Source organism: Chionomys nivalis, chromosome 3, assembly GCF_950005125.1.
Source record: "Chionomys nivalis chromosome 3, mChiNiv1.1, whole genome shotgun sequence".
In the NCBI taxonomy this organism is placed as follows: Eukaryota; Metazoa; Chordata; class Mammalia; order Rodentia; family Cricetidae; genus Chionomys; species Chionomys nivalis.
In genome coordinates, this window is record NC_080088.1 from 88,443,549 (window position 1) to 88,456,771 (window position 13,223).

A 13,223-nucleotide genomic window follows, 5' to 3' on the forward strand; every position below is an offset into this window, starting at 1 on the left:
GGTTCACAGTAAGATGAGCAATGTTGTCTTAAGTGCCTACTTCTAATTATCAGCAAGGGCTGTCTGTCTCCCCTGTAGTGGGACAAGAACAGGTGCATGATGGGATACTTCTATACCTCCTTATATTGTAGGACGCAGTGATTTGATGAGAACGGTCCCCATAGGCACACATGTTAGAATGCTAGGTCCCCAGTCAGTGGAACTGTTTGGGAAGGATTAGGAGGTGTGGCCTTGTTGGAGGAGGTGTGCACTGGGAATGGGCTTTCAGGTTTCCAAAGACTTTTGCCATTCCCAGTGTGCTCTAAGCCTTGTGGCTTGAGGTCTGTGAGCTCTCAGCTGTTCCTGCTGCAACGCCTTAGCTATATCTTGTGGACTGTAACCCTCTGGACCATACGCCCAATTAAATGCTTTCTTTCATAAGTTGCCATGGTCATGGTGCTTTCACACAGCAACAGAAAAGTGACAAATTCACAGGATAACCGGCTGCCTTCTATGTCCCCTCAGAAAACCCCCAGGCTCTCAGCCACAGAAGTTGAGTTTATCCACTCTACCTCAATGCACTGCTTGATCCAGAAATGGCTTCCCATAGCTTCCCAATTTTGGGAACAGGTGATATACAGCAGGCGCTCATAGACACGGCGTTTCATAGAGTTGTCAAAAACCTCGAAAAACTTGGCCCTGATCAATGGCTGGGCACAACGAAGCCCAGACAGAAAGGCAGGCTCAAGCTTTGCAGTCAGCTCACTGCCAGAGAGTGCCTCATCCCTGCAATGACAAGAGGTAAGAGAAGACATAAGAGCCAGGGGATCACCCAGATCAGTGTTCACGACGATGTACACCAGCTCCCCCAAACCAACTCCCCTGGAACACCAGGGTGTGTTTTCACCATGAAGGCTTGAGCAACACTTCTGCAAGGGCTCAGAAATGCTAGCAAGGGTGCTGCTGAGATGGGTCAGTGGTTAAATCATTAGCTGTACTTCCAGGAGTCAGGTTCGAGTCCCAGAACCCACATGGCTGCCTACAGCCCTTTTTAACTCCAGTTTCAGTAGATCTGATGCCCTCTTTTGGCCTCCAGAGATACTACATATATATACATCCAGGCAAACACCTACATATACAAAATAAATCTTTTTTAAAAAGATAAAGAAATGCCATTAAGGTATGTCACCCTAATATCAAAGTGAGCACTCAACTTAGACACAAGTACAAATTGAAGTCATATTGCACTGCGAGTGGAGACCACACTACGAACCCACAGGCGATGTGACCAGTGCTGATTACCTGTAAACATAGTTAACAAGGTCCAAAAACTGGGCATTTAGTTCAAGGTCTTCTGGGAAGCGTTTCTCTATGTAAGTCATCATTTTCACGAGCAAGATCGACTTCTCCCGGAGTGTAGGTGTCTACAAAATCGGTTTCCCCAAAGAAAGTGCCAATTACCTCTACTTGAAAAACCACAGATCCAAAAGCATTTCACAGCCACCTTTCCAACTCTCCACGCTCTCGTTATTTTAACAATAACATTATTATTTACTGTAATTAAGCCAGTTCATTTTTAAAGAAAAAAAAATCAAAGGTGGTTATAATTATCCTTGGGTACTCAAAAAGTCAAGACACAGCAATAAGCATCTTCCCCACCATCACGACTCACTTTGGAAACAAGGCAGAAGCTGCAGAGCACCCTCCTACATGGCAGTCTCTCACCAGCAACAGCATTTCACAGCGCACCTCCACCCCATTAAAGACTAAACTCACAAATAAGATCCACACAGCGTTTTAACAAAAGAAAAGCCACCGTGAAGAGCAGCTGGTCAGTTTATCTGCTTGGCCCGCTCAGGGAACTCCCGATCAAGCTAAGCTACGGTGGGGACAATTCAACACTGTGCTTGTTCCACACGGGTCAAGAAAAAGAGTAGGAGGGGACTGCTTCCACATTCCTGGGTTTCAGAGAGGGCCAACCCGGCAGCTTACCTGATTGGCCGCCATTGGGGAATTATTCTTAACCCACTCCTCCACGATCTTCACCACAGCTCGGAGGATCTTGGCATCTGGGGATTTCTCAATGAGGGAGGTCAGGATGGTCTGGATGAAGTTCTTCCGCATCTCCATACTCATCACCGCCAGCCGAGTCTTCACAAGCTCCAAGCTCAGCATCACCAGCTCACTTGTTCCAGCTGTGCAGAGAAAGGACAAATACCTGGGTCCAATCCCTACAGATGCACTTAAAGGAGCCACTGCGCTGCAAAAACTGCTTACAAAGGTTTTCACTCTAAGCCTTTTCCGAAATGTCACTTCTTTAAGACTGCATCTTGCAAAGTACCCTCTAGCAGCCCCAAACACAAGAACGGGGTGGGGGGTGACAGAGTTGATGGAGCCTGCACAGGCACCCCAGCTTCTCCACATCCTACATGATGCTACTTGGCACTTGGGTCCTGGGGGAGCCTTCAGCAGCCATGGGAAACACAGCACACTGCTATGGCTCTCCCCCTCCTAGTCTGTAGGAGCCTGACATAACTCTTCAGAAATGGGAATTCTGATTAGGCACTTTGTCGTAAAGTACTGCGATAGATAACTGTGGTTGTGAAGGTTCACATGGACTCGCCACTTTCAGCTGCTTTTCATTCTTACACCCTCAAATTTTAAACTTGATTTTTGGTCTAAGCCATGTTTTGACTTTAAACCTCTGCCACAAGAGCCTATTATCACAACTTCACATTAACCAATGTTCACGGTAGTGTTCAAACACACCCTGCACTGCCCAGATGACCCCCAAAGTCCGTGGGGTAAGAACACCAGTCCCAGGCTGTCACCTGCAGTTGCTTCAGTGCTCCCAGATGCTGCCTGAGGATTTAAATGCTCTCGGACCATCTTCTGGAGGGAGCGCATAAAGACAGAGATCAGCCTGTCGATGTAGCTTGGGTTGTTACAACAGGCCGACTTGAGGATCATAAGTGTCCCTGCAGGGCAGGAATAGCAGTTATTTTACAAAGACGTAACAGCTGTCCTGGGGAGACAATTCCATCAGTACAGTGCCTGCCTGGCATGCCCAAGGACCAAGTTTGATATCTCATAGCCAGAAATGGGGACAAGCAATTGTAATCCCAGCATTGCAGAGGCAGAAGATAGGCAGGTCCTGGGCCTCACATAACAAAATAACAGCAAATTAAGTAACAGAAGTGTGCTTTTAAAGCCATCAACTCTGCCAACTCTGAAAGCTCCTGCCTGCAGAACACTGTTCACATTCTGAGGCATGAACTGTCACCCTGAATCTTAACTTTGCCCCCTCTACCCTCCAGAGTTGACTTCTGTGCTTCAGTACAAAACACACTTCCCTGTCGGGCGGTGGTGCACACGCCTTTGATCCCAGAACTTGGGAGGCAGAGGCAGGTAGATCTCAGTAAATGTGAAGCTAGCCTGGTTTATAAAGTGAGTTCCAGGACAGTCAAGACTGTAACAGAGACACCCTGCTCCTGTCTCAAAAACAACAACAAAAAAATTCTTCCCTTCAGTTTTGGACCTTAGGCTTTGACAAATTATCCTCTGTAAAGCTTTTTATCCCATGATATTTGGAAGAAGGTAAAACAGGAGCAAAATCCTTAAAAGAACAACAACAACAAAGGTTTAGCCTATCTGAACATGAAAATTTTTAGAATTTATTGCATGCTTCTATGAAATTTGCCCAATATCAGAACAGGAACACTGAGTGAGATCTTCCACTAGTGAGGTCTTTAACATCATCTTGACCCTGAGAGAACTTGACTCCTACTCCTGGATCACATCAGAGACCCATCAGAGGGCATCTGTCATTTATAGGTGTCAACATCCCAGGTGTGGACAATTTCAGGCTTGTCCTTGTTTAAACCTGGTTCTGCATAGCAGCCATTGTATAGTTAGCCTGGTTTTAAGCCAGGTAACCGAATCCACGCTGAAAATGGAATGTGTTGAGGCTGGAGAGATGGCTCAATGGTTAACAGCACTTCTAGAGGACTAAGGTTCAGTTCCCAGCACCCACATGGCAGCTCACAATTGTCTGTGACTCCAGTTCCAGGGAACCTGGTACTCTCATACTGACACACATACAGCCAACACACCAATGCACACAAAAATAAGTATTTTTTTAAAAAGAAAGAAAAAAATGGAACATATCCTGCTCTGGTCTCTTCTAAGGACATAACAGTGACAAAGCTAAGTTCACCAGACAAGGAGGACCTTGGCACAGCCAATCACCATGAGACATCCCAGCCTGTAGTCACCTACAGAGGGAGGCAGGGCCCATGGGGGTCACCCTACAGAGGAGGAAGGCAGGGCCCATGGGGGTCAGGAAGCAGGGCCCATGGGGATCACCCCATGGAGGGAAGCAGGGCCCATGGGGGTCAGCTCTTCTTTGAGCACCCTGGAGAAGGAGCAAGCAGAGATGCTCCTTTACCTGTGATAGGAGTCAGAGCACACAAGATGGCCCCACTTAAAGTCACAAAAACCAATTCGTTGGCTCTAGAGCAGCCAGGTGTGAACAGGAAGACAGACTGATTAAAGCAAATACACCTGGGCCCCGCGTTTCAGAGAGCAGACAGCCAGTTTAGGAAAGCAGTAGATTTTTGTAACATTAGCAACTGAAACCATTTAGAACACAGGTTCAGACACAAGCATTTGTGTAACGGGTGCAGGTTACGGATCTTTTTACGTATAGAAAACAAGATATAGGGACTAGAAAGATAACTCAACACACACATGCATAAACATAAGAAGAAATAAAAACAGGGCTAGGCAGTGGGGGTGCACACATTTTAATTCTGGTACTCGGGAAGCAGAAGCAAGCAGATCTCTGAGTTTGAGGCCAGAGTGGTCTACAGACTGAGTTCCAGGACAGCATGGGTACACAGAGAAACCTTGTCTTGGAAAACAAAGAAACAAAACCACCCCTCCAAAAAAATAAATTAAGTTAAAAAAAATTCCAACCTATTAGTACTTACTACTAATGAATGAGAGGTTTATAGGTAACTTTTATAAGAATATTGATTTCCCAAGTTTTACACAATGACATTAATATGATAGGGAAAAAATTATGGTAGCAACCCAATTCTAAGGACTAGAGTGGTAAGGGGCAAGGTGTCTAAGTTGGACGTCTGGGTATCTGGGGTAGTTATTCAGCTGCCCTGATTATCTAGGTCTGTCTTTCTCGGACACAGCCCAGAGGCAGCAATTCACCCACCAGTGCAGGGCAATCTTCAGGTCGAGAGTGCACTGGAGACGAGCGAAAGACTCAGAGGAGGAAGCACAAGTGATGGACAGAACACAGAACCCAAGGCAGCAAAGCCCCCCCCCCCCCCCGCCTCAGGCTTTCCCAAGACAGCTGTCCAGGGAGCAGGGACCGCAGTCCAAGTGAACCCCTGCTGGACAAATCACACAGGTACTCACCAAAGAGTTGCGAGGGATTGGCGTTGGTGGCCTTCTCATAGTTAGTGAGTCCTTCGTAGATGACCTTCCCGACAGCTGCGTAGAGGCACTCCAGCTCTTCGTACTTGGAGGCCACGCTTGAAGTGCCTGGAACGATGTGGGGTAGGGAGCTGGGGTCAGGGCTTTAGGCTGCACAGTCCCATAGATCAAGCTCTAGCTCTGGAGTGGGCAGCACAGAACTTTTCCTTCCACCACAAGACAGTGTGTGCCTCATGGTCAAGCCAGTGAGGACAACTCTATCCTGACAGCTCTAAGTACACGTAATCAGAACATGCACAATTTCAAGGAACCAGCTGCTCAATGTTCGTTCTGATACCTCAACCTAATGTCCCTTAAAGAAATATCTGAAAAACAAATCCAGCAGATGAAGAAATAAATTTCAGAGCAGAAACAAAATAACACGTTACTGCTAAATTTTCAACTCAAATAATGTTTTAAAAGAGATTGAGAGATTGGTCATGGTGGTGCATGCCTTTATTCCCAGCACTGAGAGTTCAAGACCAGCCTGAGCTACACATATAGTGAAACCCTATCTCAAAGACAAAACAAAAAAGTAAAGTCGGGAGTAAAACAGAATGGGAAAACAATGTTCACTGAGAACTACAGGACGAGCATTCTCAAGCAACAGTCCCGGGCCCACCAGTCTCCGGCAAAGGAGAGGCATGAGGGAAGGGTTGCTTACTTGGCTCTGTAGGGAAAATGCTCATCAAGCGAGAGAGGAGGCTGTGGACGGCTCGCAGCACTTTGGTGTTCCCACAGGTCATGCAGGCGGCGATGCCCCGCTGCAGGGGCTTGAAGCTACTGAGGATGGCTGGTGACTGTAGCACAGTTAGCAGGAAGTTCAGCACTTCCAGTCCTGTGCAGATATTCCCATAGTTCACCTGGTTCGGCTGCTCCTGCAATGGGAAAACAGGCCACTGTCAGGTGAAGTAAGTGGAGAGACGCAAATCCACAGCTTTGAAACTGGATGTCATCAAGTATTTGGAACGAAGTAAAAAGCCAGGGAAGAATGAAGAGGGGTACCGCTGTCACAGCATGTAGCCACCATACACAGCAGAACTTTTATAAAGCTGCATCCTAAACAGAATGTGTCCTAAAATTTAGTCAAACCTCTTTAAAATGTCATTAAGTTTGCTCTAAAACGGAAAGATATTACAATGCAGAATGCTTCTGTTGGCCTACTTACTCAAAATACAAAAATCCAGGCCAAGGAAATGTTTTTCAAATTGTATCATGTAACCAATGTACTAGATGATGGTATTATTAAAAATAAAAACTGTTTGCAGGAAGCATAGGCATGGCTTCTGGAAACTTCCATTCCTGTAGTTTACACACATCATGTATGTACAGTTAGGTCCCAGCAGTTTCCCAGGAACACGGCAATGCTGTCTGTAAAGTGGGCTATAACCAGAAAGCCAGTAACTTTTTCAGAAGGGCAATGAGGAATTTGGACAACCATTTAGAACGGGACCTTCGGTTTGTACCATGAGCCCCTTGTAACAGCCTTCTAAACCTACGACAGCAGTGTTTTAATTCTCTGTGGACCCAAACAGCAAATATCTATGCTAGGTCATTTAAGTCCAAGAGTGAAAGCTTTTGAATTCCATCAAACAACTGGACAAAGGGAATCTGAGATGGCAGTGACATGATCCAGGCTTTCGCTGCCATCAGAAAAACCCAAGGATCAAGGTTTCCAGGTAAACAAGACACAGAGATAACCAGGAATGGAACCAACTCATCAGCTGCCTCCGCTGAGTCCACTCAGAGCTTAGTCCATTGAGAAAATGTTATACAAATTGTAACTTATTGTAAAGAGTGTCAGGTTAGTCAGCCACAACAGTTATACCAAGTCAGCAGCTAAGTCAACATAAGAGTGTGAGAAAGACAGAAAGAAAGAAGGGGGGAAGGGGGGAAGGGAGGAAAGGGACGAATAAGGAAAAAAAAAGAAAGGAGAGAGATAAGGCAGGCATGCATTGAAATATGAAAGACACCATTGATCTAGTCTAAGCACTCTGGGCTGACAGAGAACCAAAGGTCAAAGCCATGCTCATCCAGCCACAAGTCAGAGTAGGCACATCTCAAAGCTCATGTTTTAGATTCAGGCCCAGCAGAGATGTCCCCAGCCAGGTGACGGCACCGACTGACAGAGCCCACGCCTACCACGGTCATCAGCAGCTTGTCAAACCACTGTAGTTTGAGCTCGGACTTGCACCACATATCCGGTCGTAAAGCGGTCTTCAGAAGATTCACACAGCGACGAGAGAGCACCTCTCCAGGTGACCCTGCGGTGTTGGTGTTGTCGTTGACCTACAAAATGCCAAGTGGTTGGTCACTGAACACCAGCTTACAGGTACAGGAAGAGCAGCGACGCTGTTTTCTCAAATGTCCCTGCACCCATGCATCTTCCGACAGCTGGTTTTCCTCCTCCCTCTGGGCCTCTTCACCCACACACTCCCACTCCCCTGCAGCAGGGTCTCAAAGAGGGGTATCTGCACACAGAACCCCTCGCCCTGCAAGGAAACAAGGGATCTCCTGTTGGACACCTCGTGATTCTTCACAATTTGTACCAATCTCTAGTATTTCACAAAACACAGTATTTTGCTCACAAGTTTTAAGGACTGAGGAACCAAGCCCCAAATGAAGAAAAATTAAGTTTTTGAGACTTCACATCTTTGGGTGTTTTGCCTGCATGTATGTTGGTCCACCACGCACATGCCTGGTGCCTGCAAAGGCCAGGAGAGGGGGTTGAATCCTCTGGACTTGGAGTTACAGATGGTGAGTCACAATGTGTATGCTGGTAATTAAACCAAGTCTCACGGCACAGACAGTGTCCTTAACTGTTGAGCCGTCTCTATGGCACCACCACTCTGAATTCTTTTCTAAGGAAAATTTCGTATTTTGGAATTTCTTTTTTTTGTAAAACAAAATGGCAGGTTTTAGAAATAGATTCCCAGCAACCCTGTGAGAACATAAATACCAGTATGATTGGTGAGTCCAAGCTATAAGCACTCCTACAAGTAACTGAAAGCTGCACAGATCCCCGCAGAATGACCAACTCAGTGCCATGAGCTATGCACCATCCCCAACTTACATAGCAAAGAAAACAAGGAAGTGATTGACTGACCAGGATCCCTTAACAATACCAAGACACTGCGAATTGTAAGATACGTTGGGCTGGGGTGCCTGAGTGGTTAAGGGTGCTTGGCATCGAGCCTGATGACCTGAATTTCCATGTGAAAGAAAGAGAACTGACTCTCACATGTTATCCTGTGACTTCTACGTGACATATTAAATACATGGTAACTTTTTTTCAAGTCATGCCATTATTTCATTAACACTAAAAGGAGAAATCAGGGGGCAGAAATGCCTACCAAAAGAAAGACACAGGTAGCCGAATGTGGCACACACCTGTAATTGCAGCATTCAGAAGGTTCAAGTAGGAGGAGTGTAAATTAGAGGCCAGCCTGAGATACAGCAAGCTCCAGAAACAGAAGCCAGACATAGTATGAGAACCATCTGGCACCAGGGTGGCAGACACGCTCTCAGGCCCAGTCAGACACCACGCTGCAGGGTTCTGCAGTACCATACCTGGCAAGCCACTCGGATGAGGAAGTTCACCACGGTGTCCGTGTGCTGCTTATCAATGGGCTTGGCAAGAAGAGAGTCGGCTCCTGGCAGGGACTGGCTCCTCCCGAACACCTAGGAAAGGACTGTCCTTTAAAGTGGGAAGGGACCCCACAGCCAGCACCTCCCATGGAGTGTGGACTCATCCTGCCAGCTGTTCCCAGATTCTGGGCATGAAGGAGTCTGGGGGCAGAGGATCTCTGCTGTGTGAACCTGACAGTCCTGGCAGGGGCACATGACTTAATGCACTAACTGGCAGTGAGGCGTGATGACTCATGTGACAGCCAGCGGCGAGGGAAGAAACTGACTCTTGGTAGAAACATTAGCAATAGCAGAATAAGTGCAGAGGAGGCTTGGAGTTTCTGTGCAGGGAAGACCCGTGATATGAGCCACCAGCCCCTCCCTCACTGGGTGGATTCTAGGCAGAGGCTCTACTGCTGAGCTCTACTGGAGCAAGCTCTCCATCACCAGTTGTTCTCAGCCCCTCTCTGGTAGAGTCTGGGCTGGGCCATACCCCAGCTTCCTCTTGTGGTCTTTATTGCAAGTAACTAGCAGACTCCTGGTGGTATAAGCCAGTGAAGAGGAACGTCAGAAAACGGGAAAGTCCTCCAGGAAGTGCTGTGCCCTGGGATTATTCTCAGTTCCCAGTTGTCTTTTGAGTAGTTGGCTCAAGAATGCTCAAAAAAACAAGGAATATAGGCGGAGTCCCAGGAGGACAGCGGGTACACCCAAGGAAAGCACAAGCTCTTACTGCACTGATGGCCCCGGTGGCTGCCCTGAAGCGTTTCACCTCCTGCGCAGAATCTACAGACAGTCCTCTCTTAATGGACGACACAGAGTTGACACCCTCTCCACTGGAGTTTGGGTCCATGTCAGAATCCGGCTGGAAAAAACGGACACACCAGACTTTACTGCCCGACTACCAGCAGACATGTAAGGAGCCCAGAGAGAGGTGACAGCAAAGGCCAACAGCCCTACCTGCTGGTCCTTGATCCTCTGTAGTTCCCACTTGATAACAACCTCAGACAGGTCCACAGCCAGCCGCCTCTGCTCAATGGTGACACTGGGCGTGAAACCCAGCCTCTGCATGGCACTGACCATGTGCTGTACCAAGTGGTGCCGCACCGGGTAATATACCTGCAGACACAGGGGTCAACACCACATCAGTATTCCTATAGAGAGAGTAGATGCTCGAAGTCAGCATCTGAGGCTGCACCACACATGTCTGCTGTCCCTTTACATACTTTAAAGTGCTGCACAATGAGGTGAAGAATGTGCACCAGCTGTGGGACCGTGTGGCCTTCCTCCACGATGATCTTCCTGGTCCAGTGTGTCAGCATCTGGTGTCCATCCTCCATGCGGGCTGGCACCGCTGGGGTCAAAATAGCCATCGCTTGTCTCACGATCGCTCGGGCTTCCATTGCGTGAGCCTTTAGAAGACTGTGGAAAACCTAGAAAAAGAAAGGTTAGTTCTAGGGGATCTGACGCCCTCTTCTGTTCTCTGTGTACATGGCACAGACGTATGTGTATGTATGTCCTACACATATATGTAAACATACGTGTACATATATGATGTACACACATGCCAAAATCTCAAACTATTTTTAAGGTTGTTTCATAGGAAGGTCAGAGTTAGAAGCCTATGAGTCAGCACAACAAAAGCCACACAAGCCTGACAACTGAGTTTAATCCCTAGAATCCACACAAAGATAAAGAAATCAACTCACGATGTGGTCTTCTGACTGATACGTGTGCTGTACCATGTAAGCGCCCCCACACACATCTTTCTCTCTCCAACACACTCATACATACACATGAATAACAAAGTAAAATTAACAATGCAAAAGAATCAGAAAGTCACAAGCCCTGAGCAGGGGTGTCTGAGGAGACACAAGCAAGGCTGAAAAGGGGCAGAGCAACTAAGGAGAGCAAGCATCCTGGGATAGTGGTTCACACTGTGGAGTTTGCCTTTAATACCCTCAGTTTTTCAGTGTGAAAAAACCACACACCAACACAGATTTTCAGTGTGGTAAATACACACTGACCAAGTGTACCCCTTGGTTATAAACACTGATGATGCTCCAGCAGAGGCAGGAGAGATGGGGGAAGTCCTCCTGTATGTGTTGCTTTACTGGTTGGTGAATGATGTTTTGGCCAATGGCTTAGCAGAGTGAAGTCAGGTGGGAAATCCAAACATAGATATATACCGAGAGAGCAGGCGGAGTCAAGAGACGAGGAGACAGATGCCGGAACCTTACCCAGTAAGCCACAGCCTCGTGGTGATGCACAGATGGATAGAAATGGGTTAATTTAAGATGTTAAAGTTAGCTAGAAATATGCATGAGTCACTGACCAAACGGTGTTGTAATTAATATAGTTTCTGTGTGATTATTTGGGTCTGGACGGCTGGGAACGGAAGAGCAGTCTCCATACTACACAGGAGGATCCCTGCAAGTTCCAGGACAGCCTGGGCTAGAGTTAGAACCTGTCTCATGAACTCCTGGGTTGTCCTCCTCAGTCCCTGTCATCCTCAACTATTTTGTTTTCTAAAATTTTGAGTATTTATTAAGATAATCCACTATTTTTAATAAGGCAGGAATGGGTACCTCCCCATTTTTTTTTTTTAAAATTTTTAGTGGCTTTGAGAAAAGATAAGAGGAAAGGAGCAGATGAGACTGTCCAGAGAATACAGAGTACCCGTGGGGGAAGAGATAAAAACACAAGAGACAGGAGGGCGTCCTGTGAGGCACCTGGAGGACGATTTTCTTATGGATGGCGAATTTGGCAATGATGTGTGCCAGTAGCAGGTGCCCACTGTATTTGCAGGCAGGATCCACACAAGCCTTGGAGAGCAGACAGGGCCACGCGAAGGTCATCAGACGGCGCAGTTTGCTGTTGCGGTTCTTGTTGTTGTCATGGATGTGGTGGGGCGCATGCTCCACCAGCAACGTGGCATACTGCAGGAGGTAGATACGCAGGGAATCCAGCATATCAGCTTGTTTCTCAGGGTCCAGGACCTGACACGAAAGCAGGAACTCACTTTAGATTTTTATTATGAGCATACAAGTCTTATCCTTAAAATTAGACCTTAAAAACACTCTTCTGGGGTCTGGAGAGATGGCTCAATGGATAAAGACACTTGCTGCCAAGGCTTACAACCTTAGTTGAAGTCCCACATGGTAACCTCAAATTGTCCTCTGACTTCCATTTGTCTGTATGCGCGCACACATACACATACACACAATACATACACAGACACACATGACACAGACATATACACATCTGGTGAGGGTAACCCCAAGAATCTTATTCCCACAAACCCCTACCACAGGCATACACATTCACCCATCTGCAAGGGTTCACCACAGAGGTGCTCCTGGGGACACCACCTTGGTTATAAACACACTGGTAATGCTTTCTGGGTTGTCTCCTTCTGGATTAGGAGGTCCTAAGAGCTGTTCTCCTTCTCCCTTCTCAAAGCTGTACAAGAAAGCAGGATTCAAGATATGCTGCAGAACCTAGGGAGAGAAAAACACAAAGCAAAACAGAGCTGTGCAAACTTCTATTTAGGGGGTATGTGCAAAGCAGAAGCATCCTGCACCATCAAGTACACTTGCCCAAGAGAGCAACTGTTCATCTTGACTTCCAGCCAAATGGCAACTGCCAGGGGAAGCCTGAAACTTCAGGAAAAGTGCCAACCTCAGTCTGGCTTTCTCTCCTTCCTCAGACAAGTTATTTCTAAACACACGGAAAGGCACACTGGTTCATGGGAGCTGCCCCCCGATATTCAGCAATGGCTTCAGCAAGACCACTCATCAGGCCCACCATATGAGCCTCTGCAGAGCTGCGGCTCATCAGGAACAGAGCCCAGGTCCCCAGGAAGAGCTCCAGCACCTGCTGCCACCTCCTGTTTACAATGGGACTTACCTTTGCTTTCAGCTCATCTCCAAAGTTGGGGTCATTAAACTCTACGAAGCGGAAAAAGAGGGCACGCTTTTGAGCGATGCTGTAATTTTTGGGGATCTCTTCTTCCATATACTCTTTCAAGAAGGTCATGTTGCAGAGGAAGCGACCAGTGAAGGCTCGGAGTAGCTGGAACAGCAGCTCTATATCTCCATAGTTCCTTCTGAAGGGCCAGGACAAAG

At 47.2% G+C, this 13,223-nt stretch overlaps 1 protein-coding gene across 12 annotated transcripts in view; it reads right to left on the reverse strand.

Moving 5' to 3' along the window:
• Positions 1 to 13,223, reverse strand: part of Trrap (transformation/transcription domain associated protein) — a 95,475-nt gene that overhangs the window by 31,668 nt on the left and 50,584 nt on the right. For all 12 annotated transcript variants that reach the window (XM_057763715.1, XM_057763716.1, XM_057763706.1 and 9 more), the window contains 14 exons: positions 13,006 to 13,204; positions 12,468 to 12,596; positions 11,829 to 12,095; positions 10,323 to 10,529; positions 10,057 to 10,215; positions 9,830 to 9,961; positions 9,043 to 9,153; positions 7,615 to 7,761; positions 6,137 to 6,350; positions 5,416 to 5,541; positions 2,811 to 2,957; positions 1,972 to 2,174; positions 1,282 to 1,403; positions 552 to 765 (listed from right to left, as the gene is read on the reverse strand). In XM_057763715.1, coding sequence (XP_057619698.1) covers positions 552 to 765; positions 1,282 to 1,403; positions 1,972 to 2,174; positions 2,811 to 2,957; positions 5,416 to 5,541; positions 6,137 to 6,350; positions 7,615 to 7,761; positions 9,043 to 9,153; positions 9,830 to 9,961; positions 10,057 to 10,215; positions 10,323 to 10,529; positions 11,829 to 12,095; positions 12,468 to 12,596; positions 13,006 to 13,204 — 2,377 coding nt within the window. The remainder of the gene's footprint in view (positions 1 to 551; positions 766 to 1,281; positions 1,404 to 1,971; positions 2,175 to 2,810; positions 2,958 to 5,415; positions 5,542 to 6,136; positions 6,351 to 7,614; positions 7,762 to 9,042; positions 9,154 to 9,829; positions 9,962 to 10,056; positions 10,216 to 10,322; positions 10,530 to 11,828; positions 12,096 to 12,467; positions 12,597 to 13,005; positions 13,205 to 13,223) is intronic.